General features: G+C 38.5%; 1 protein-coding gene across 1 annotated transcript; it reads right to left on the bottom strand.

Moving 5' to 3' along the window:
* Positions 1–301: 301 nt before the first annotated feature.
* On the bottom strand, positions 302–17,157 carry LOC134874728 (solute carrier family 2, facilitated glucose transporter member 1-like). The gene is made up of 11 exons (XM_063898868.1): positions 16,921–17,157; positions 16,504–16,633; positions 11,385–11,485; positions 10,576–10,736; positions 9,017–9,257; positions 8,241–8,403; positions 7,218–7,405; positions 6,849–6,953; positions 6,656–6,754; positions 5,929–6,132; positions 302–5,246 (listed from the first exon to the last, which is right to left on the bottom strand). Exons 2-11 carry the CDS (start codon positions 16,517–16,519, stop codon positions 4,932–4,934), a joined length of 1,593 nt encoding a protein of 530 aa, XP_063754938.1. The 5' UTR covers positions 16,520–16,633; positions 16,921–17,157; the 3' UTR covers positions 302–4,931.
* Between the last annotated feature and the right edge of the window lie 831 nt (positions 17,158–17,988).

The following is a 17,988-nucleotide window of genomic DNA, read 5'->3' as shown; positions in this document are numbered from 1 at the left end:
AAGATTGCTTATATGTTAAAAATATGAAGCACTTGTTTAATACCCTATTTGTACTAATGTATATCAACAATACCTATAGCGAAATATAAGGTAATTCCTTCTTTTTTTTAAAGTATACAATTTATGGATGCCTTTTTTATACTTCTCATATTTGGAATTCAAGCATCTGGGAAAAAACAGAACATCCTAAATTTCAGAAATGAAAAAAAGGATATTTAGACCTACTTCTATTACTGATGTTCAATTCAAATATATAATATGCTAAGGAGAAGGAAAAATCTGACAACACAATAATACCATGTCTCGTTACATGATGAATATTTTATTTAACAACATTATTTCTGGTATGTACAATAAATACACAAGTGAAACAAAAACAGCTGGGGTGCAGCACTGGTGTAGCACAGGGAAACTTGAAAAGCCTGAAAAGCACAGAAGCTACAATGTCATCTGCTTAGCTCATTACCGCCACATTACAGGAACCGAAGCCGTGGTTAATCACACAAAACTCATTAACAGAATCATGTACGTACATCCTGTATCAATTAGTGGAGTCTTGTCTTAGCAACGCTTACAGACAATGATTGTTTCTGTCTAAAATCACTCCAGTGACACACAGTGAATAACAATCTGCGAATGTTGAGCTGCAGAGAGGCACAAATAGCAGATTTACAGTACATGATGCAGTACAGTCAGTACATTTATTAACATAGATCAGGACCAAACAGTACAGAAAAACAAAGAACACACTAGCCAAAGCACATAAATGCAAGTCAGATTTAAGCCTGTGAAAGTACATGATTCTTTTTCTGGGTATTTATTATCAATCTGCAATGGTTTGGATATTTTTGCAGATTTAATCAACAGCCATAATGATGTAAAACGGCATTGAATCTTTTTTGACCCGTAATATTTGCTTGGTTTTAAATGAGTCCTTGGCTTTTGACATTGTTGGCAGCAGGCCTCATTATGGCAATTCAATTGTTTAGAAGAACCCAAAAGGACGACATTATGGTGGCTGAGAAACATTACATACCTGAACTACTATCTACTACTCTCAGTGTAATCTGATGAGGCACACTGGAACAAAAACATGACTGTGGTTAAGTGATTGAAAACACATACAAATAAAATGGAGGAGAGAAGGTAATTATCTTGTTTACACAAACACACACACAAAAACTCTTAAATGTGCCACTATTTTAAAGACATGTATACCTTCAATCAACAAAAATCTGTCCCTCTCTTCTAAAAAATTACCATGTGCACCCCAAAGAAAAAAATAATACCAACACATGTATGACCTTGAAGTTCAACATATAAATACTCTCTTAAAAAATACATATTTACAAATGAACACTTATATTCTCCTATATCTTTGTACAGTGAGCGAAGGGTTGTGAGTTTGCACGTGTGCAAGAAGTTGTTTGGTGGCTATGGTTAAGGGCAGCGAGCACCTTGGTCCATGTATTTGTGTAAAATCCTTTCACATACTTTAGTGATTCTCATAAGTCTGCTGTCTATTATTTTACTTTAACAGTATTATTCAGTTTGGAAAACGAGAGGAAATCAATGAAAGCTTTTTCTTTTTAATTTAATTTAAGCAAAAACATCCTCTCTACTAGGATGTAGAGTTACCAAGTCTCTTTTGGCTTCTGCTGAGTCTATCAGATTCATTTCCAAACCCTGATTTACTTGTAAATGTGCAGTTTTACCAACAAATCAAATCATAATCACATCTGCAGAATAGTTAAAAAAAGAGAATGCAAGTTGTAAGTGTGATTGCACCCTGACCTGCACCTTGCATTTGTTCTTGGATGTGGTACACCAAAAACAAATCCCTTCTTGTCAAAAGAGACATATTTTTAGCACACTAAAACTTCATATTTAACACAATTCCTTAACGTTTACCACATTTTACATCAGAGAAAAAGTTAAGTTCTTGGAGGTTAATGAAGTTGTGAAAGACTTAATGACTCCAATCCAACAAGGAGAAAGTTAAGTAATAGAAAGCATCTTAAATCAAAACTAGACTCAGGTTTGTTAGAGATCACTGTTAGTGTTCTATCACAGGAGCAGTGTAAGTGTAGCCACAGACAAAAGCGGGACCTTGCATGAGAGCTTGAATACAACACTAAACACTGCCATGTGAGGAGTGTACATCACACATCCCCCGGTGCTAACACAGCACGTCACTATCATCCACAAACACAGCGATACACAACAAAGCCAATACTCCGACCATAATATACTCTCCTACCACCATAGGAGATATTTATCTTAACAAGCCCATTTCATCGCATCAATTAATTTCTTCAAAAAATAGTGACATATTTTCAGGTCATCTATCATCTGTCCATTTTAGTTACACCTCAGTACAAGTGATTTGAATGACTTGCCATGATAAATATCTTCCCAGTGTAGCCAAATTGTATATACATAAATAAATAAATATGTGCCAAATGCAGCATGAATAACCGTCACTACAGAATATAGAAAATATACTTTGTGTCATACATTTATACACCAAACATACTGCACAATGTTGGAAATGCATACTTATGTAAAGGTTGACGATGCTACAATAACTTTTCAGACAGAGTCACAACGTAGACAGCGCCTGAACTTGCCCAATAAAGCCATAATTACATGGGAAGTTTCACCTTTTGAGTGTCTAAAGACAACAAACAAGGAATTTTTAATGGTATATGGAGCAAATACTTGATTATTTAGTATAATCTAAAGAGGTTCTTCCTCATCACTCTTTACTGAGGTGTCAAAAGTCGCATTCAGTGCATTTGGGCTTGTCAGCATGGAATAAGTTAGCACATCTCCAACATGTTTTATACCAAAATGCTTTTTCCAAATTGTATTTACTTTTTTTTAACTTGAAACCGGACTGTAGTTTCAGCTCTTAAACAATTCCAAGTTTGATCTGCAGGCAGATAGAAACCCAGTTTTTCTTATTTCTTCAAAACCTCACATGATGTACAGTTTTTGGCTTTTAAATTACTTAGAAAAGTAATCTTTCTTGCCAAAGCCTCTCTGATTTTGAGTATTATTTCAAAAATAATGTGAATTCATCTGTGAAAACATTAGCACCTATCCTATGAAACTACAGTGACTTAATGTGGTGAGCTGTCAGTCATTTAACAACATGTGACTGTCCAATACAGCAAGGTAGGTAAGGTACAGTAGTAGTGATTTCACCCTTTGTGAAAAAAGTAAAATGATAAAGAAAAAATCATATTAATTAATTAATTATTAATTTCTTGTGGGTCTTCCAGTAAAATATTATTACCTTATGCTTGAACATTATTCGCATTTCCCCTTTCATTTCCTCTCTTTATGATCAGCTTCTAGATTGTTTAAGCTGCAGTTTCATTATTGATTGCACATTTTATATGACTCCTATTTAATTTAATAACAGCTAATTAATTAATATAGCATTAACGATAGCATTAGAACCACGTTATTGATTGTGACTCTAATGCTTGCTTTGCTGCTTCTCAGGTTAACAAAGTGCATCTAACACATAAGGTTTACATTATTTCACTTCATGTGATGTAGCGCAATATTAGCTTCTAATCCCCCAGGTCCTAATTGGAAAGCGTTACGATTCTTAAGTAGCTTTAGAGTATCATTATTATTATATACTTTATAAAAAAATCAATTTCTAAGGTAATAAATACTATATATTTTTCAACAAAATAAAATATACATTGCACATTACCCTATTGGATTCTAATTGTTTAAAACAATTCAGATTAAATGTTTTTGTCCACAGGTCACAGTCCAAAATATTTAATAAGTACAGATCTATTTGCCTCTATATACAGTATTGGCTTGTCAATCAGATTTTTTTTTACTGAATTCTCTGGTTAAGAGTACATTTTGTGTATTTGGTATAACTGTAGCACCTACAATATTGAAAATCCAAGACTGATCCGGATTACACAATAAACAAATAGAAAGGGGAGCAATGATCTTAAAAAAAGTTAAATCAACTTTTGGATTACAGCTAACAAATACCAATTTAGTGTTCAAAATGAATACACTAGAGACCTGTGGATGCTGCCAAGGTTACATGTGATCACCAGATGGCAAATAGAGTTCAATACTTTGGCATTGCTAAAAAGTTCTCCAGCCTGTCAGCTCGTATTCAAGAGCTGAAGGCAGAGCATCAAATTAAATAATCCCTTCATAGACCTGTGATTTGGGAACGCTTCCCAAAAATATTAACACAAATGAAAAGGTAAAATATGGACAAACGTAACTACAATAAACTACAAAGGTATATTGCACTAAAATATCCACCTAAAACAGGAATATGTAAAGTAAGAAAAGGTGCATCTTTGCAATCCTTGACTTCCTCGCTCCCACCTGAACTCAGAAGCGAATGAACCCGCACAAAGGCTGGGACATTGTCAACACACTGTAGTCTGCTGTAGTCTGCTGTGATGGACATTTTACCTGGACCTTTCAGGACACCATAAGGTAGCAACTTTTAGAGACAACTTACTTTTACACAGCCCACGTTTGCCGTGTTCGATAAGTGTCGTACTGACTAGACACACAGCTGTCTTGCAAAAGACTCACCTTCTTTGTGAATAATTCCTAGGAATGTATAGTTAATTTAATCTGCAGCATTGTAAAGTGACTGCTTCCCTTTCACAGTTAAGGAAGGGAGGATTTAAAAGCAGGAAGTCTAGGAAATGCCACAGAAAAATAAGAAGTCTAAGCAGAAAGAATGACCCTTTTACCGGTCAAAGCCTATAGGTTGATGATGCTGCCCTTCTGTATTATAACATTTTAAGGTTTTTACTGATCCAAGGTGTGATATTTAACTACAAATTTCAGCACTTTTTATATCTCTGTGATTCTTCCTTGATTTTTAAATCCTCTTACTCATTAAATCTCTAAAAGCTGCTCTACACACTCTCCTGCACTGTGGATTTCGATTTATCCTCAAGAGGTGTGTTTTCAGCTGCAGGCAATGGAGTTGCTGCCGGAGCCTCCACCAGCGGGACCTTCTCCTTCACCGGTGAGGCTGGGAGTGTGGTGGCGGTGCTGGCGCTGGCAGGATGGTCCTCAGGACTGGAGGGGTTTGGAGGTGGACCGCCAAATTCGCGGGCGATCTCGTCAAAGGTCTTGCCCCTCGTTTCCGGGACTTTAATGAAGGTGAAGATGAAAAAGAGGATGAGGAAGCCGGTGAAAATGAGGAAGACCCAAGGCCCGCACAATTCCTAAATGGGGAGAGGAGACGGGAGGCATAGTTTTAGAGAAATACTGGATTTAAAAGGATATTTTATTATTAGTGAGTAGGATCTTTAAAAATATTAAAAGAAATAGAAAAGGTAAAAGTATAAAGCCAAGAAAATAAAAGAAAAAAGGAAAAACATGTAGATATATAATCTAATATGTAGATTTATAAAATATAAAACAAGAAAAGTATGAAATCAACCAAAACAACAGCAGAATAAAGCATAAAAGTTACGTAAAATATAAGGCATAAGAAGGCAATGCAAAAGAAGTTGAAAACACGGCTGTCATGATATCAAATTATCACTACATGTTTGCTGCGGCCAAAATATATCAGGATAATAATATTATCAAAATATCCAAAGAACTATTATATATAATAATAAAGCTAGTCAAATAAATTTAAATGTTGTTTATTGTCCATTTTCTCTCTTTTTTGGCAATCAAATTACAGTTATCTGGACAGAGACAAAGCCTAAAAGAAAAATAATGCAAAGGGGTTAAGAGGGTGTGGATGTTTACATCAATTGTTTTATGTGTAACATCAACATGTTATTAATATTTCGTTTTTATATATCACCGTTACTGTCAATACTTATATCATGATGACGCTAGTTTGAAACTAAATCCAACCAGTTCAAACAGGGACCACGGCCCCTCCCTTACCACTAGCTTGGGGAAGCTCATTCCAACCAGGAAGTTGGCTGTCCAGTTGCAGCAGCCGGCCACAGCCATGGCGGCGGGGCGGGGCCCCTGGGAGAACAGCTCGGCCACAATGAACCATGGGATTGGACCGGGGCCTAGCTCAAACATCGCCACAAACATCATGACGGCGATGATGGCCATGTAGCTCATAACAGCAATGTGCTTCTGCTCAGACAGAAGGAGAGGAAGGGAGGGGAAAACAGGAAAATGACATATACTATAAATGAACTGATCATAGGGAAAACAACTGAAATTGCTAGTCATTTTAAAGGCTATTTATAAACTCATATATGTGAAAGGATTTGGGGTTATGTTCAGGGTTCTCTCTCTAACCAACTGAATTAGTGACACCAAAAGATTTTAATGCAATGTAATGCAAATGGTATAGGATGTTTTTATGTTGAACTTTTACGTAATTATTTTAGTTATTGTATTTGAATTTATGTTAAAAAAATACTTCAATTATATTTGTAATGACCTTCGCATGGGATGAAATAATCTTGAATGTAAATTATTCTTATTCTAACATATTTCTAGCTTTCCAAAATATATACTGTTTATATAAACAGTATACAGTATATGACATATTTTCTTGATTGGATCAACTGTAAGGTAACAGCATTTCCTTGTGGGGATTTATACATTATTTTGATTTTCCCACTCCACCCTGTGATGGTGCTGCACTCACCAGCAGGAGGGAGATGGTCATCAGTACGGCGCTTATCGCCATTCCAGCCAATCCCAGGAGGTGCAGTGTTCTACGTCCTGCCTTCTCCACCAGAAAGAGCTGCAGGACACACACAGGAGGCAGTGATGTGCCACTGAACACACACACTGAAACATGCAGGGACAGAGACATACACACTGAATCTGTCACTCACAGAAACAACAGTGAAGATGGTGTTGACGATGCCGGCTCCAATGGTGGCGTAGATGGGCTGCTTCACACCGGCTGACTCAAAGATGCCTGTCGAGTAGTAGAACACCTAAGAGACACAGGAAGATTTAAAAAAAAAAGAAAATAATAATTATTATATTTAAATACTTAGCAAACTACTAATATATTTAGTTATTTACCATAGATGAACCTTTCCTATTATAGTCCAGGTCCAATAATATAGTATTATCACATTCAAAATGTGTGTGTGTGTGTGTGTGTGTGTGTGTGTGTGTGTGTGTGTGTGTGTGTGTGTGTGTGTGTGTGTGTGTGTGTGTGTGTGTGTGTGTGTGTGTGTGTGTGTGTTTCTCACAGCGTTGATCCCTGACAGCTGCTGGGAGAGCTGCAGCATGATGGCAATGAGGAGAGGCTGGCGGTATGCTGCGGAGCGGAAAAGCTCTAGGATGGTGACCTTCTTCTCCATGGCCATCTTAGCGCTCTCCTCTTTCATCTCTTGCATGTCTTTACTCACATCCTCACTGCCACGCAGACGCACCAGCGCTGTCAACACAACACAAACACAATGTGTCTTTGTCTTTCGCATTAAGGCTGAGAATATGAAAATGCTCTGTTCGCAAGTGAGAATCTTCTGACAACCAGGAAGGTCAATACATTATCATTTAAGTACTTTCATACAGCGTTTATACTGGATTGGATTAAAGCTGTGTAAGACAACAAGTACATTCACTCAATTACCACGCATACAATTCTTAGATGATTGTACTTCATATTATTGCATTAAACTAACCTTATACATTTATGTGACATTTTTTGGCATAATACACTTAATTTGTTTCAATATTTTCCTTTTTTTGTGTGTGTGAACACCACAAACTGCATGCACTCACAAAGACTATGATGCAGCTCTCAAGAGTGGAGCCTCGTGTTTGTTTGTGTTTGTGTCAGAGGAGAGGTGTGAAGAGGAAGAGGGTCAGCGCCTGAGAGTCGACCCTGACAGCCTGCGTGTTGAATAGATGCCAAAACCTTCTGCCTGCTCAAGGACTCTTCTTCCTCCCAGATAAACATTGCACAGACTCACCTCAATTCACCCCCTGTGTACTTGCAACTAATGCTATCTCCCGATCTATATTTAATTAATCCTTCTGTCGTGCTTTTCTACCTTTTCTCAGCAGATTACATGTCTGTTTTTGTTTTTACAAATATTTGAAGGCCATCAACATTCTTTTTCAGATTAAATCTTTTTTTTTTATATCAGTTTTAATATTTTCAGTATTTCCAGCAGTATCGGGAGTGGTGTAACGTATTTGTTAATATAGGCATTATAGAAAAAGTGATATTGTATGTAATCTAAAGTTTTATCAGTATAAGTGCGTACCTTTACGTGCCTGCTCCTCTTGTTTAAGGTTGATGAGCAAGAAGCGAGGGCTTTCAGGACAGAAGGGCAGCAGGATGCACTGCAGCACAGCAGGGGCCACAGTGAGGGCCAATAGCAGGGGCCACAGCTTGGCGGAGCCCAGCAGAGCCTCCAGCCCGAAGACCTAAACACCAAGGGGCAGAAAAGCAGCAAAGTTAAATCCATAAGTGATCAGCACTGGTCAGTATAACTTGACATATATAATAAACATCACTTATATCAAGATTTTTTAATATAAATAAACAGATTATACTGTAGGTCATTAAATAGCGCCCCCCGCCCCAATCAGTTTTTCCCATAGCACATTCTATCAATCCAGTTTGCTTTTGTGCCAGTTTTTGAAATAAATAATAGCTTTAAAGATGTCTGCCTTCTTTTCCAAATATATAGAAACTAAATTGCACTTGGCTTGTGGCGGCTCAGAGCAACAAAGGAATACCTTCCAAAAACTCTACAGCAATGAGTCTGTCCAGAAATCAAGACTCAAGAAAATCCACAGACTTTGTTGTGAGGCACTAACTTTGTTCTACCTTAACACGCCAACCGTATGACAGTGTAGAAGATCTACTTTTTTAAAATATAATTTTGAGCACCATATGACCAGTATGATCTAGTTTCATTATATTTTGGAGAAGGCAGTCTAGGAACTTACACCGAAACAATCCTTTTAGATAAATAGTACTGATTGTAAGACTAATCCTTTAAATGTGATTTAAGTTATGACGCCTCCTGCTGACCTGAGCGATCAGGATGCCCACTACCACACCGAGCTGGTGAAGTGTACCGAAGGCTCCTCGTAGTGGAGTGGGTGACACCTCGCCAACATACATGGGGGTCAGACCGGTAAAGAGCCCGCAGAACAGGCCGATGACCAGGCGACCTGCAATCACCATCTCATAGGAGGAACAGATGGTGGAGAAGCCCATGAGGAGGCCGCCGATCACCGCTAGAGAGTTCACCAGGAACATGGAGCGACGCCTGAGGAATAAGAGGAGGAGGAGGAGGAAAGAGAGCGTTAGCTTGGTCTAGCTAACAGTTCTTCTAACAACATGGCAATTTTATTTGTTGTAGCTTAGTGACTTGTGATTTTACTGACAATAGAGGAATGGAGGTTGTTGGTGGGGTGAGCAGAATGAGAGATTTGTGGTTAAGGAAGATCGACAAGTTTATTGATTATCTGAGGGATTACCATACATGTGTCAGAGCTGATTGACCTGCACGAGTGTATGTGAAGGTCAGATGCTCTCCCGTCTAATTAAATCATTGACAGATAGGTCTTAGTCCAGTTTGCAGGTCAAACACGTGTTTATTTGTGAATGAGTGTCAAGATAAAAGATATCATGAAATCTCCTCTTTCTTTGTTTTTTCTTTCTAACTGTTCGTATATTATTGTTTGAGTTTGGGTTTTTTCATAGTAACATCTAGATATATACATTCCTTACATGTGTGGAATTATGTTTATTTGTACCTTTTCGGATAAGTAGATGAAAACACCAAATGATGTTGCAAATCTGGTTTTGAGTCTGGAGCTAAAGTCAGAGGAGGCTCGGGGGAACAGCTAGCCTGACTCTCCAAGGTTAAACTACAATAATAATAAGAGAAAGCTTACCAATTCATCAAAAGCTAAGTTATTAACACGCTATATTGCTTTTGTTTAGTCTGACAACAACAGAAACAAAGGTAAATAAATAGGCCTATTTTTCCTCCCTTTTTTAAGTATTTATGCTAAGCTATGCTAATTGGAAGGAAGTGTATTTCCCTTTAAAGCTAGAGTCTTCCTTTCAAATCAATGTTTAATTTGGGTTATTTCGACAAAACACACAATTTTATTTGTGGAAACAACAGGCCAAATGTACTGTATGTCCACTCTGAATACCACATTTCAAAAACTTTTTGGCAGTCATCAAAACAACAGTCTCACCTCATAAAGGCAAAACCATTGTGGTTTGATGCTCAGGGTCAGATTCAGATGGACATTAAGCATTTTAGGAACAACTCTGGGGAACAATAGTGCCGAGCAGTGGGCTCAAAACAGACGCGCTTCATCAACTCCATTAGAACTAATGGCTTGTGACAGTACAGCTGAATCGCACAGGAAATAAACAAAGCCGTTAAAGACAAACAACACTCCCAAAGCAATTCAATTTTTGATATTTACACTGGATATGTACAAAAACCCTTAAAAATGACCATTTCTACCTATGCATTGCACTTAAAATATGACAAGAACAGTTTACATTTCTCATTACCAAAGTTTATACACCAGCTACTCATATAATTGAAATATAAATCCTACCTGCCAAATTGGTTCGCCATGACGCCCACACTGAAGGAGCCCACCATACCACCCACACTGAAGATGGCGACGGAGACACTCCAGACGATGGTACAAACCCCGGGGGTGATGGGCTCGCCATAACGCTCGACCCAGGTATCATTGAAGAAAGATCGTAGTTTCTGAAGGCAGGGACAAATTCAATACTCCATTTTAGAAAATTATCTAAATAAAAATGAAGATGCCTCAGAAATCTTTCCATGAATATCTTTCATGTATTTAAGGAAAGAAACACACCAAGGTTGCCAGAGGTCGATTAGCTTAGCTTAGCATAGCACGAAAGCAATAGGAAAACGACTAGCCTTTCGCTTAAGCTTAGCAAAAAATAACATAATTATTGGACAGATATGATGTTTCATTTTCAAAATGTATTCTCTTCTTTCTAGGAGTTACTTAACTCAACTTCCAAATTAGCAAAAAAAAGTACACGTATCATGGTCCTAAAACATCTCTAAACGTGGTGTATTGGTAGTTCTGAAAATCTTCATCTTTACCATGTATTTGTTCTCTAAATCCAATCCAGTGTAGAGTGGCACAAAGTTCAAATCCCTGCTGTTTCACCACCATTTTTCAATGTGTCAAGAACCACACACTAGCTGGGTTGTTGAACTTCAGGGTTTTGGAGCATAAAATCACATGATTAGCAGTTAATTAGCTTTACAAATTGTTCCCAGCTCAGAAAGCTAATGTGCTAACTGCTTGCAGTTTCAGACAGGGAGTCTTAGATCTTGGCAACAACCACACCCTGATGTCACCATTTAATCACCAACCTGCTCTGGAGCATTGATGACTCCTGTGTTGTAACCAAACTGCAGAGAGCCGATGACAGCGGTGCCAAGAGAGAACAGGAGGTAACCTGTGACCTGCTTTTCTTTCTGTGAGGAAGAAGAGGGAGAACAGGAGGAGAAAATGTCGGGAAAAAGAGGAAAAGAAGAAGGTAGGAAAAAGGAAACAGAAAACGGTGACAGATGTGGGAAAAAGAGGTGGGGTGAAGGAAGGAGAGAAAGACATAATAAATGATGTTATCCGAGCCCATGATGACATTTTCCTATAATTGCAGCTGGTATACAGATGCAATAAAGCAGTGGTTGCTAATGGCAGACAGGTCGATGACGCACCAACAATAATATCAGGTATCAGTAAGCTCTAGCTCAGAGTGCCCATAAACACACCACACATGCAGTACACAAGATTACTCATCTTGTGTACTGCAATCACTATGACACACCGGGTCTTAGTGTAATTCATGGAAACATTAGTTCATGAATTACAAGAAAATGTATTTAAAAACCTAAAAATAATACCTAAAATGTTCTAAATATGTTATATATGACGTTATTTTGCCCTACACACTAACTGTGATCAATTGTTTTTATGACTGTGTTTTCCTTCTTCTACATAATCGGCTAAATGCAGATCAAATTCAATACTGAAGCCGTCCATCTGCTCCTGTGTGAGCTCCCATAAAGCCATCGATTCATCTCAGTAATGAAATCAGTGTGAGTATTAAAGGAGCCATCACTGGCGTCATGACAATAGAAACGTCTGAGGCTCCCACACGATGCATTCACGTAGGAAATTACAATGAACTTTGGGGATTTTTTAAGTTACTAAAATGTTTTGATACCAGCAGGATTATGAAAACAACTATTGGCCAAATTGTCATAACATTATATGAAGGGTTAAGCAAAGAAAAACTTGTTCCATTTTGAAGCGTATTAGAATTACGGAGTCAGATACAGGAATTACTTTTTCACTGCAATCGACCTTGATGTATGCCTCCATTTTTTAGTGCACTTGTTCTACGTAAGATAGAAAAACTATCCATGTGCCAACTATGGGGTCAATTAAGGCATCTCAATAACTTAAAACTTCACTTTTTCAACACTTTTTGTAGACTGTAATGCATGACAGCAACTAGAGGTCAACAAAGGTCAATGCTTATAAACGCTTTGTGATTGATCCCACGTATGAAATACCGGGCAGGTGAGCTGGATCCCAGCACTGGAAATAAGTCCATTGAGTCCTTGTTCTTGCTGATGTCTTTTACAACAGTAAATAAAGAGACTCGCTGCTGACGGGGCAGAATGTGCTTCTGTTATATGAGACAGTGTAGAGACCTGGAGAGGTCTCAGGTGATACACCGCCCTTGGTGCAAAATAATCTGAGTGAGGTCACATAATATTAGCACAGACTGCACTTCTCAGGATTCACTGTAGCCAGATGGGTGTTGGCCATACTGGACCAATCAGAGGAAGAGGGAGACGATGTATAGGAATTGATTTGAAGGTCAAATTGGATTTATTCAAAAGAGCGATTTGAAACTTAAATCTTACATTTAGGCATTTCGGAGTCTATATACAGTATAAAGCTGATGGTTTTATACAGAGTTTAGGCTTTAGATCAGCAACTTTGTTTTGTTCTAATACTAAGTGTTTGAAACGATAAAGATGGAATAATATGCAAAATAGGATTTGGGTTTTCTCATCCGACTTGCATTTTAAGGTGCTTGCCCCTGCGCCATCTGTGGGCCAGTGAGATATTTCAGATTTCAAATTTCATTTTCCCTATTAACATCTAAGAAACTGTCTTTAAGCCTTGCATTAAAACAACGAGCCATAAGATGAATGATGATACCTTCAGGTAATGGATGGATGACGTAGAAGAGGGAAGAAACCATGTTATTTTAGCATTTATTTAAAATCGTTACAGTGAAGTCTGTCCATCAACATTCGGTACTTGGGAAAACATTATAGTCCTTGTGGAGTGAAGTGAGAGTCATTGTGCACACTGAATATTGCATGCTCATAAAACCTTCAAGGGTACATTAAAGCAAACGTCGACCCAGTCCTGCATTTTGCTGCACCAAATTAGTGTGTTGTTGGCTTGCTCAGGAAAATCAAGATAGTTTCTATAGCTCTAAGGAAATTACATTTACTCCTTGGCTAAAAAGTTGTTTTACTGTGTTGCTGCATTCCTGAAGATTTAGGAGACATTTATGAATGATCAATACATCTGGTTAGCCTTCAATGACTGAAAGCTCTAGATGTATCTGGGTGTGTTTGCACATGAACTTTGGGGATTTGTCTGCTCCTATTGTGTATCTCAGTATGTACAATGCAGACTTGATGATTATTGGAAAGGCCTAGACTGCAGGATTGTACCTTTCACCATCAGGCTGAATGAATCAAAGTCAATAACAAAGAGTTTGTTTTGGCATTAGGGTAGAAGAATTGGGGTTCAATATTGTACTATGAGTTTGTATTTGTTCATGCGATGAATTTCACATTTTTCACTGAAACACTTTGAACTGATTCATCGTCCTCCACCCTCCATCCAAACTCATCAACATGACTCAAGTTAAAAGTGGATTAAAGGAGACAGCAAGAAAAAAGCTCCAAGCGTGTCACCAGACACCACCAAATGCAACTCATTGCAACACACACACACACACACACACACACACACACACACACACCCTTATTGACTGTGTCAGTCACTTTTTTTGTCAAGTCACAATGACTAAGCAGAAAGTCACATGACTGACTCAGATAATAATCCTTAAAAAAAGTGTAACTAAAATACTATTTAATCTTATCCAAGTTAATTATTTTTCTTCCTTATTTTCAATGTTCAGCTTAATCTGTCTTCCCTGATTTGGATTCTGACATGTTATTATCATAACAAACAGGACAAACATTAAATGTGTTCTAAAAGGATTACGAGCTGATAATGTTCTATATTGGTCTGAATTAAGCTCCAGACCAACTTCTGTGTTAGCAGCCTGTTGCAGCACCCACAGTTTCTATAGTAACCAGTGCCATTAGGACAGAACACGATCCAACCAGCTTACTCGTGTGAGGCCTATCAATTGATGTTTTTGTGAAAATACAAGAAATTGGAAAACAATCACAACCCTTAAGTTGTCTCAAGTACAAACTCCACATCCGTAAATATTACCATTTTTGGATACCATTCAGATTTCTCTATCTTTGTTTTTCCCACCATTCAACTTAGGGTGTCCATTTCACTCCCTTGTCCCCTCCCATCCTTTCTTAATTTCTATGGCAACAGCCTTGAGGTGACATTATTATTGACACAGGCTGAAAGTAACCACGGCACCGACGGCACTCGTTCACAATGGTACACAAGCGGGAGGGTCTCATAAACCCAAAGTAACACTAGTGTGCAGCAACGGTGCATATAGAAACACACACACAAACAGGAACACACACTGACCTACATCCAGGCAGCCCTGTTTCAACTAAACTTTGGAGGGAAACCAGGAGGAAGGGTAAATGTATCGAGCTGTTTTGATGGGATGATACAATAACGTTTCAGGCGGGATTTTAGCCTGAGTGTCGTGTATTGATGAGCTTGTCAATGTTTGACACGAGTGATAAGAGCAGGATGCCGAGTCAGAGCACGAGATGAGAATGTACACGCACACACAAATCCAGTTATGTACATTTGTGCAACTATACTAGACTATTATCAGAGGAAAGTCAAAGGTTGTTTGTGGGATTATGCTTCCCACTGAATTTAGCCCAAAGAAAGTTTTCTAAACACAAATTTAGCATTAGCCGTTGCTTCTTTGGAACACTATGCTCCTGATAGTCTCACTTTTAAGTTATATTTTATGTTAAAGAAAAGTTTAAATGTTAATTAAGTTATTAAGATTGTTTGAATTTGTATGATCCAAGATTTTACGAACAGCGTTACTTTTTCAGCCAAATTCCATCATCAATCAGTTAATCCAAAAGCACACTTCTCTGTACATGGCATCATACACTTTGTTGTTTTAATTGATCAAAATGTTAATAGGTAATCATGCTGAGAGATCAAGATTTCTTTTGCAAGGTGACATGAATACAGCTGTGAGAAGCAAAAAACAAATAGCAAGATGGAATAAGAAACTAAACTAATCATTATTATTACTAATCAGTTATTCTCACAAATCTTGAAGCCAAATATCACAAAAGCACACGCAGCATCCGAGACATCCAAAGAGGTTAAATCAGGTTTGATCTTTCTTATCTCCATCCACCTGTAATTTGTTTTTCTACAGCTCCTTTCAGCCAGCCCCAGAGGAACATAATGCTCGTGTCTGTGTACATGTAGAGAGTTTAAGAATAGTAACGGGGAGCCAGATGTGTTTTGAGTAGTGAAGAGGCATATTGTTGCTGCATGGCATTCTGCTCTGTACTGCAGTTCTAGAAACAGCAGTCTAGGCCTTTCCAATAATCATCAAAGCCAGTGTTTATTGCGATGTTAAGGATTGTAAAAATGATTATATAATACAGAAATGCAAGTTTTGAACTTCCAACGTTACCTATAAACTTGATCCGTGATTCATTTATCAAATAATAAAACATATTTCTATTCTTAATCTCAAACATAGCTTAAATATGAACCCCAGACTGCCTGTTTTAACCAATGTAATACTTTTCTCTTTTTCCTCAGATCAAATCATACATATAGGCTACACCTTCGCTGTTCCTCACACTATACTGAACATATACAGTACATATACACGACATCAGAAAGGCAGGCATGCATACTGAAATCCATCACAAACCTACAGCCTTAGATGTGTCTCTTATACACACTTAACACAACTCTGCAGTGCTCCTGGTGACTCACAGAGTTATTGTAGCATATACTGTACAGGCTCACACCGCCCACACTGATATGCTTAGACACTCGCTTATATAGAAACATTCCTCACACGTGGATTATTCACAAATCCAAAGAACTCTTGATTTATGAAAACAGACAGGAGTTGCAGTTAAACACATTTAATTTAAAGGTGATTAACGTAAAAATGTACCCTGGAACAAAATCTCCTCATGTCTGTGAGCATCAAATTTGAAAAAAAAAAAAAGTAACTTGCCTGCCCCTCCATCTTCTGATTGTAGCTGGATGACCAACGAGAATTTGTTTCACTCCAACTGAAGGATGCAGAGATCTTCAGGTGGTGGTTATAGGCTGCGCAGGACCCGCCCGCTGGAGCTGTCAGCTGCAGGGAAAGGAACACACCTCGTTAGGCGCTGTCCGTGGTACCAGCCGGCTCTGCCAGGCAGGACACGACCGCTTTCCCATCAGGAAGCCAGACACTAATAATCAATATCATACATTTTACAGGGCATATTTCAAGCTTTAAAGGACAAGAAATAGATGGTGGTGAATATATGCAGGCTAACTTCTCTTGTCTGATTAGTGTCGGTCAAACTGGAGCAAGTAGAGCAGATTTGGTATATTCTTGACACAAAAAATAACCCAAATCCCAAATAAGGTGACACTCACCTGTCGTGACTAGCAGACAAAGATAACCCTCGCTGGGCTGCAGTAGTGCCTCCCTCCTTTCCCCTTTAGAATTCGTCTCACACGGTGGGCTGCGAGGAGAAACGCACGTAACCGCACGCAAATGTTTTCATTATTTCTTTTCGTCTACTCCATCAACCTATGAAAAACTCTAATGCTGGGATGCCGTGACGTGGTCCCGCCCCTCCGCTTTTACGTGCAGAAATCAGAGCATCATCGCCGCATCCCGTGAGTCCAGGCGGCGTCCGATGTCCTATTATGGTCGTTGCCTTTATTCGGTTACTTGGTCAGCTTAGTTGACGAAATCGTGGGCGCATGCGCGGTAGAAGGTCTCCCGAGGGTCCCGAGGGGAACATAGTGCCCCCCCTCTCCCTTTTTTCCATGCGCTCTGGTGTCCTCCTTTCCTTCCCATGATGCATCTCGCCTCCGACCTTGACAGTAGATGCTGGGTGATGCTGATGCTGCGGATGCTGATGCAACGTGGCCCGTTACTGAGGCAACGGGTCATGCTGTGCAGCTTAGATGAAGCTCCAGTTGTAGAAATAATTACTTTTGTAAAACATTTCTTTGTATTTGCAGACAATAATGGTTTGTGAGCAGCAACCACACAGGGAAAGTATCAATACGAAATATAAAAGGTTAAATCAAACAATGCACACACTGCAGTTTCCCAGGTCCCATGATTTGCTTGTGACAAAGTCAGCTGATGTTGCATCATGGAGGTTTGTATAACATGATGTTGCAATAAATGTGGTATTTCAGCCAGAATGAGTTTGGAAAATTCTGTAACTCAGTATGACAAGACAAATCTATATTGAACAGTTTTTTAAAATAGGAATAGAAGTGGTTTTAAAGACAACATTGATATTTAACATCTGACAATTTAACTATACTGTGGAGACAATGGGACCTATTACTGTAAGTGTAACTCAGCTGTCACCTTTCCAAATAAAACACTCCCCTGAACAGCCATCCCATATTATAAATGAAAATCCATAGTTTTTGGTATAACAGGGATGATGAAATAAAGCAGGACAGTAACATTCACAG

This window comes from Eleginops maclovinus, chromosome 13 (assembly GCF_036324505.1).
Source record: "Eleginops maclovinus isolate JMC-PN-2008 ecotype Puerto Natales chromosome 13, JC_Emac_rtc_rv5, whole genome shotgun sequence".
Classification (NCBI taxonomy): domain Eukaryota; kingdom Metazoa; phylum Chordata; class Actinopteri; order Perciformes; family Eleginopidae; genus Eleginops; species Eleginops maclovinus.
This window is presented reverse-complemented; position numbering and strand designations above follow the sequence as displayed.

Excerpts from the sequence above, each read along its gene's own strand:
- LOC134874728 (XM_063898868.1), bottom strand. Across the intron at positions 6,133-6,655 it reads TGACCATCTCCCTCCTGCTG|AAGCACATTGCTGTTATGAG; the intron begins GTGAGTGCAGCA and ends CTGTCTGAGCAG. Across the intron at positions 5,247-5,928 it reads TGAGCTTCCCCAAGCTAGTG|GAATTGTGCGGGCCTTGGGT; the intron begins GTAAGGGAGGGG and ends CTCCCCATTTAG.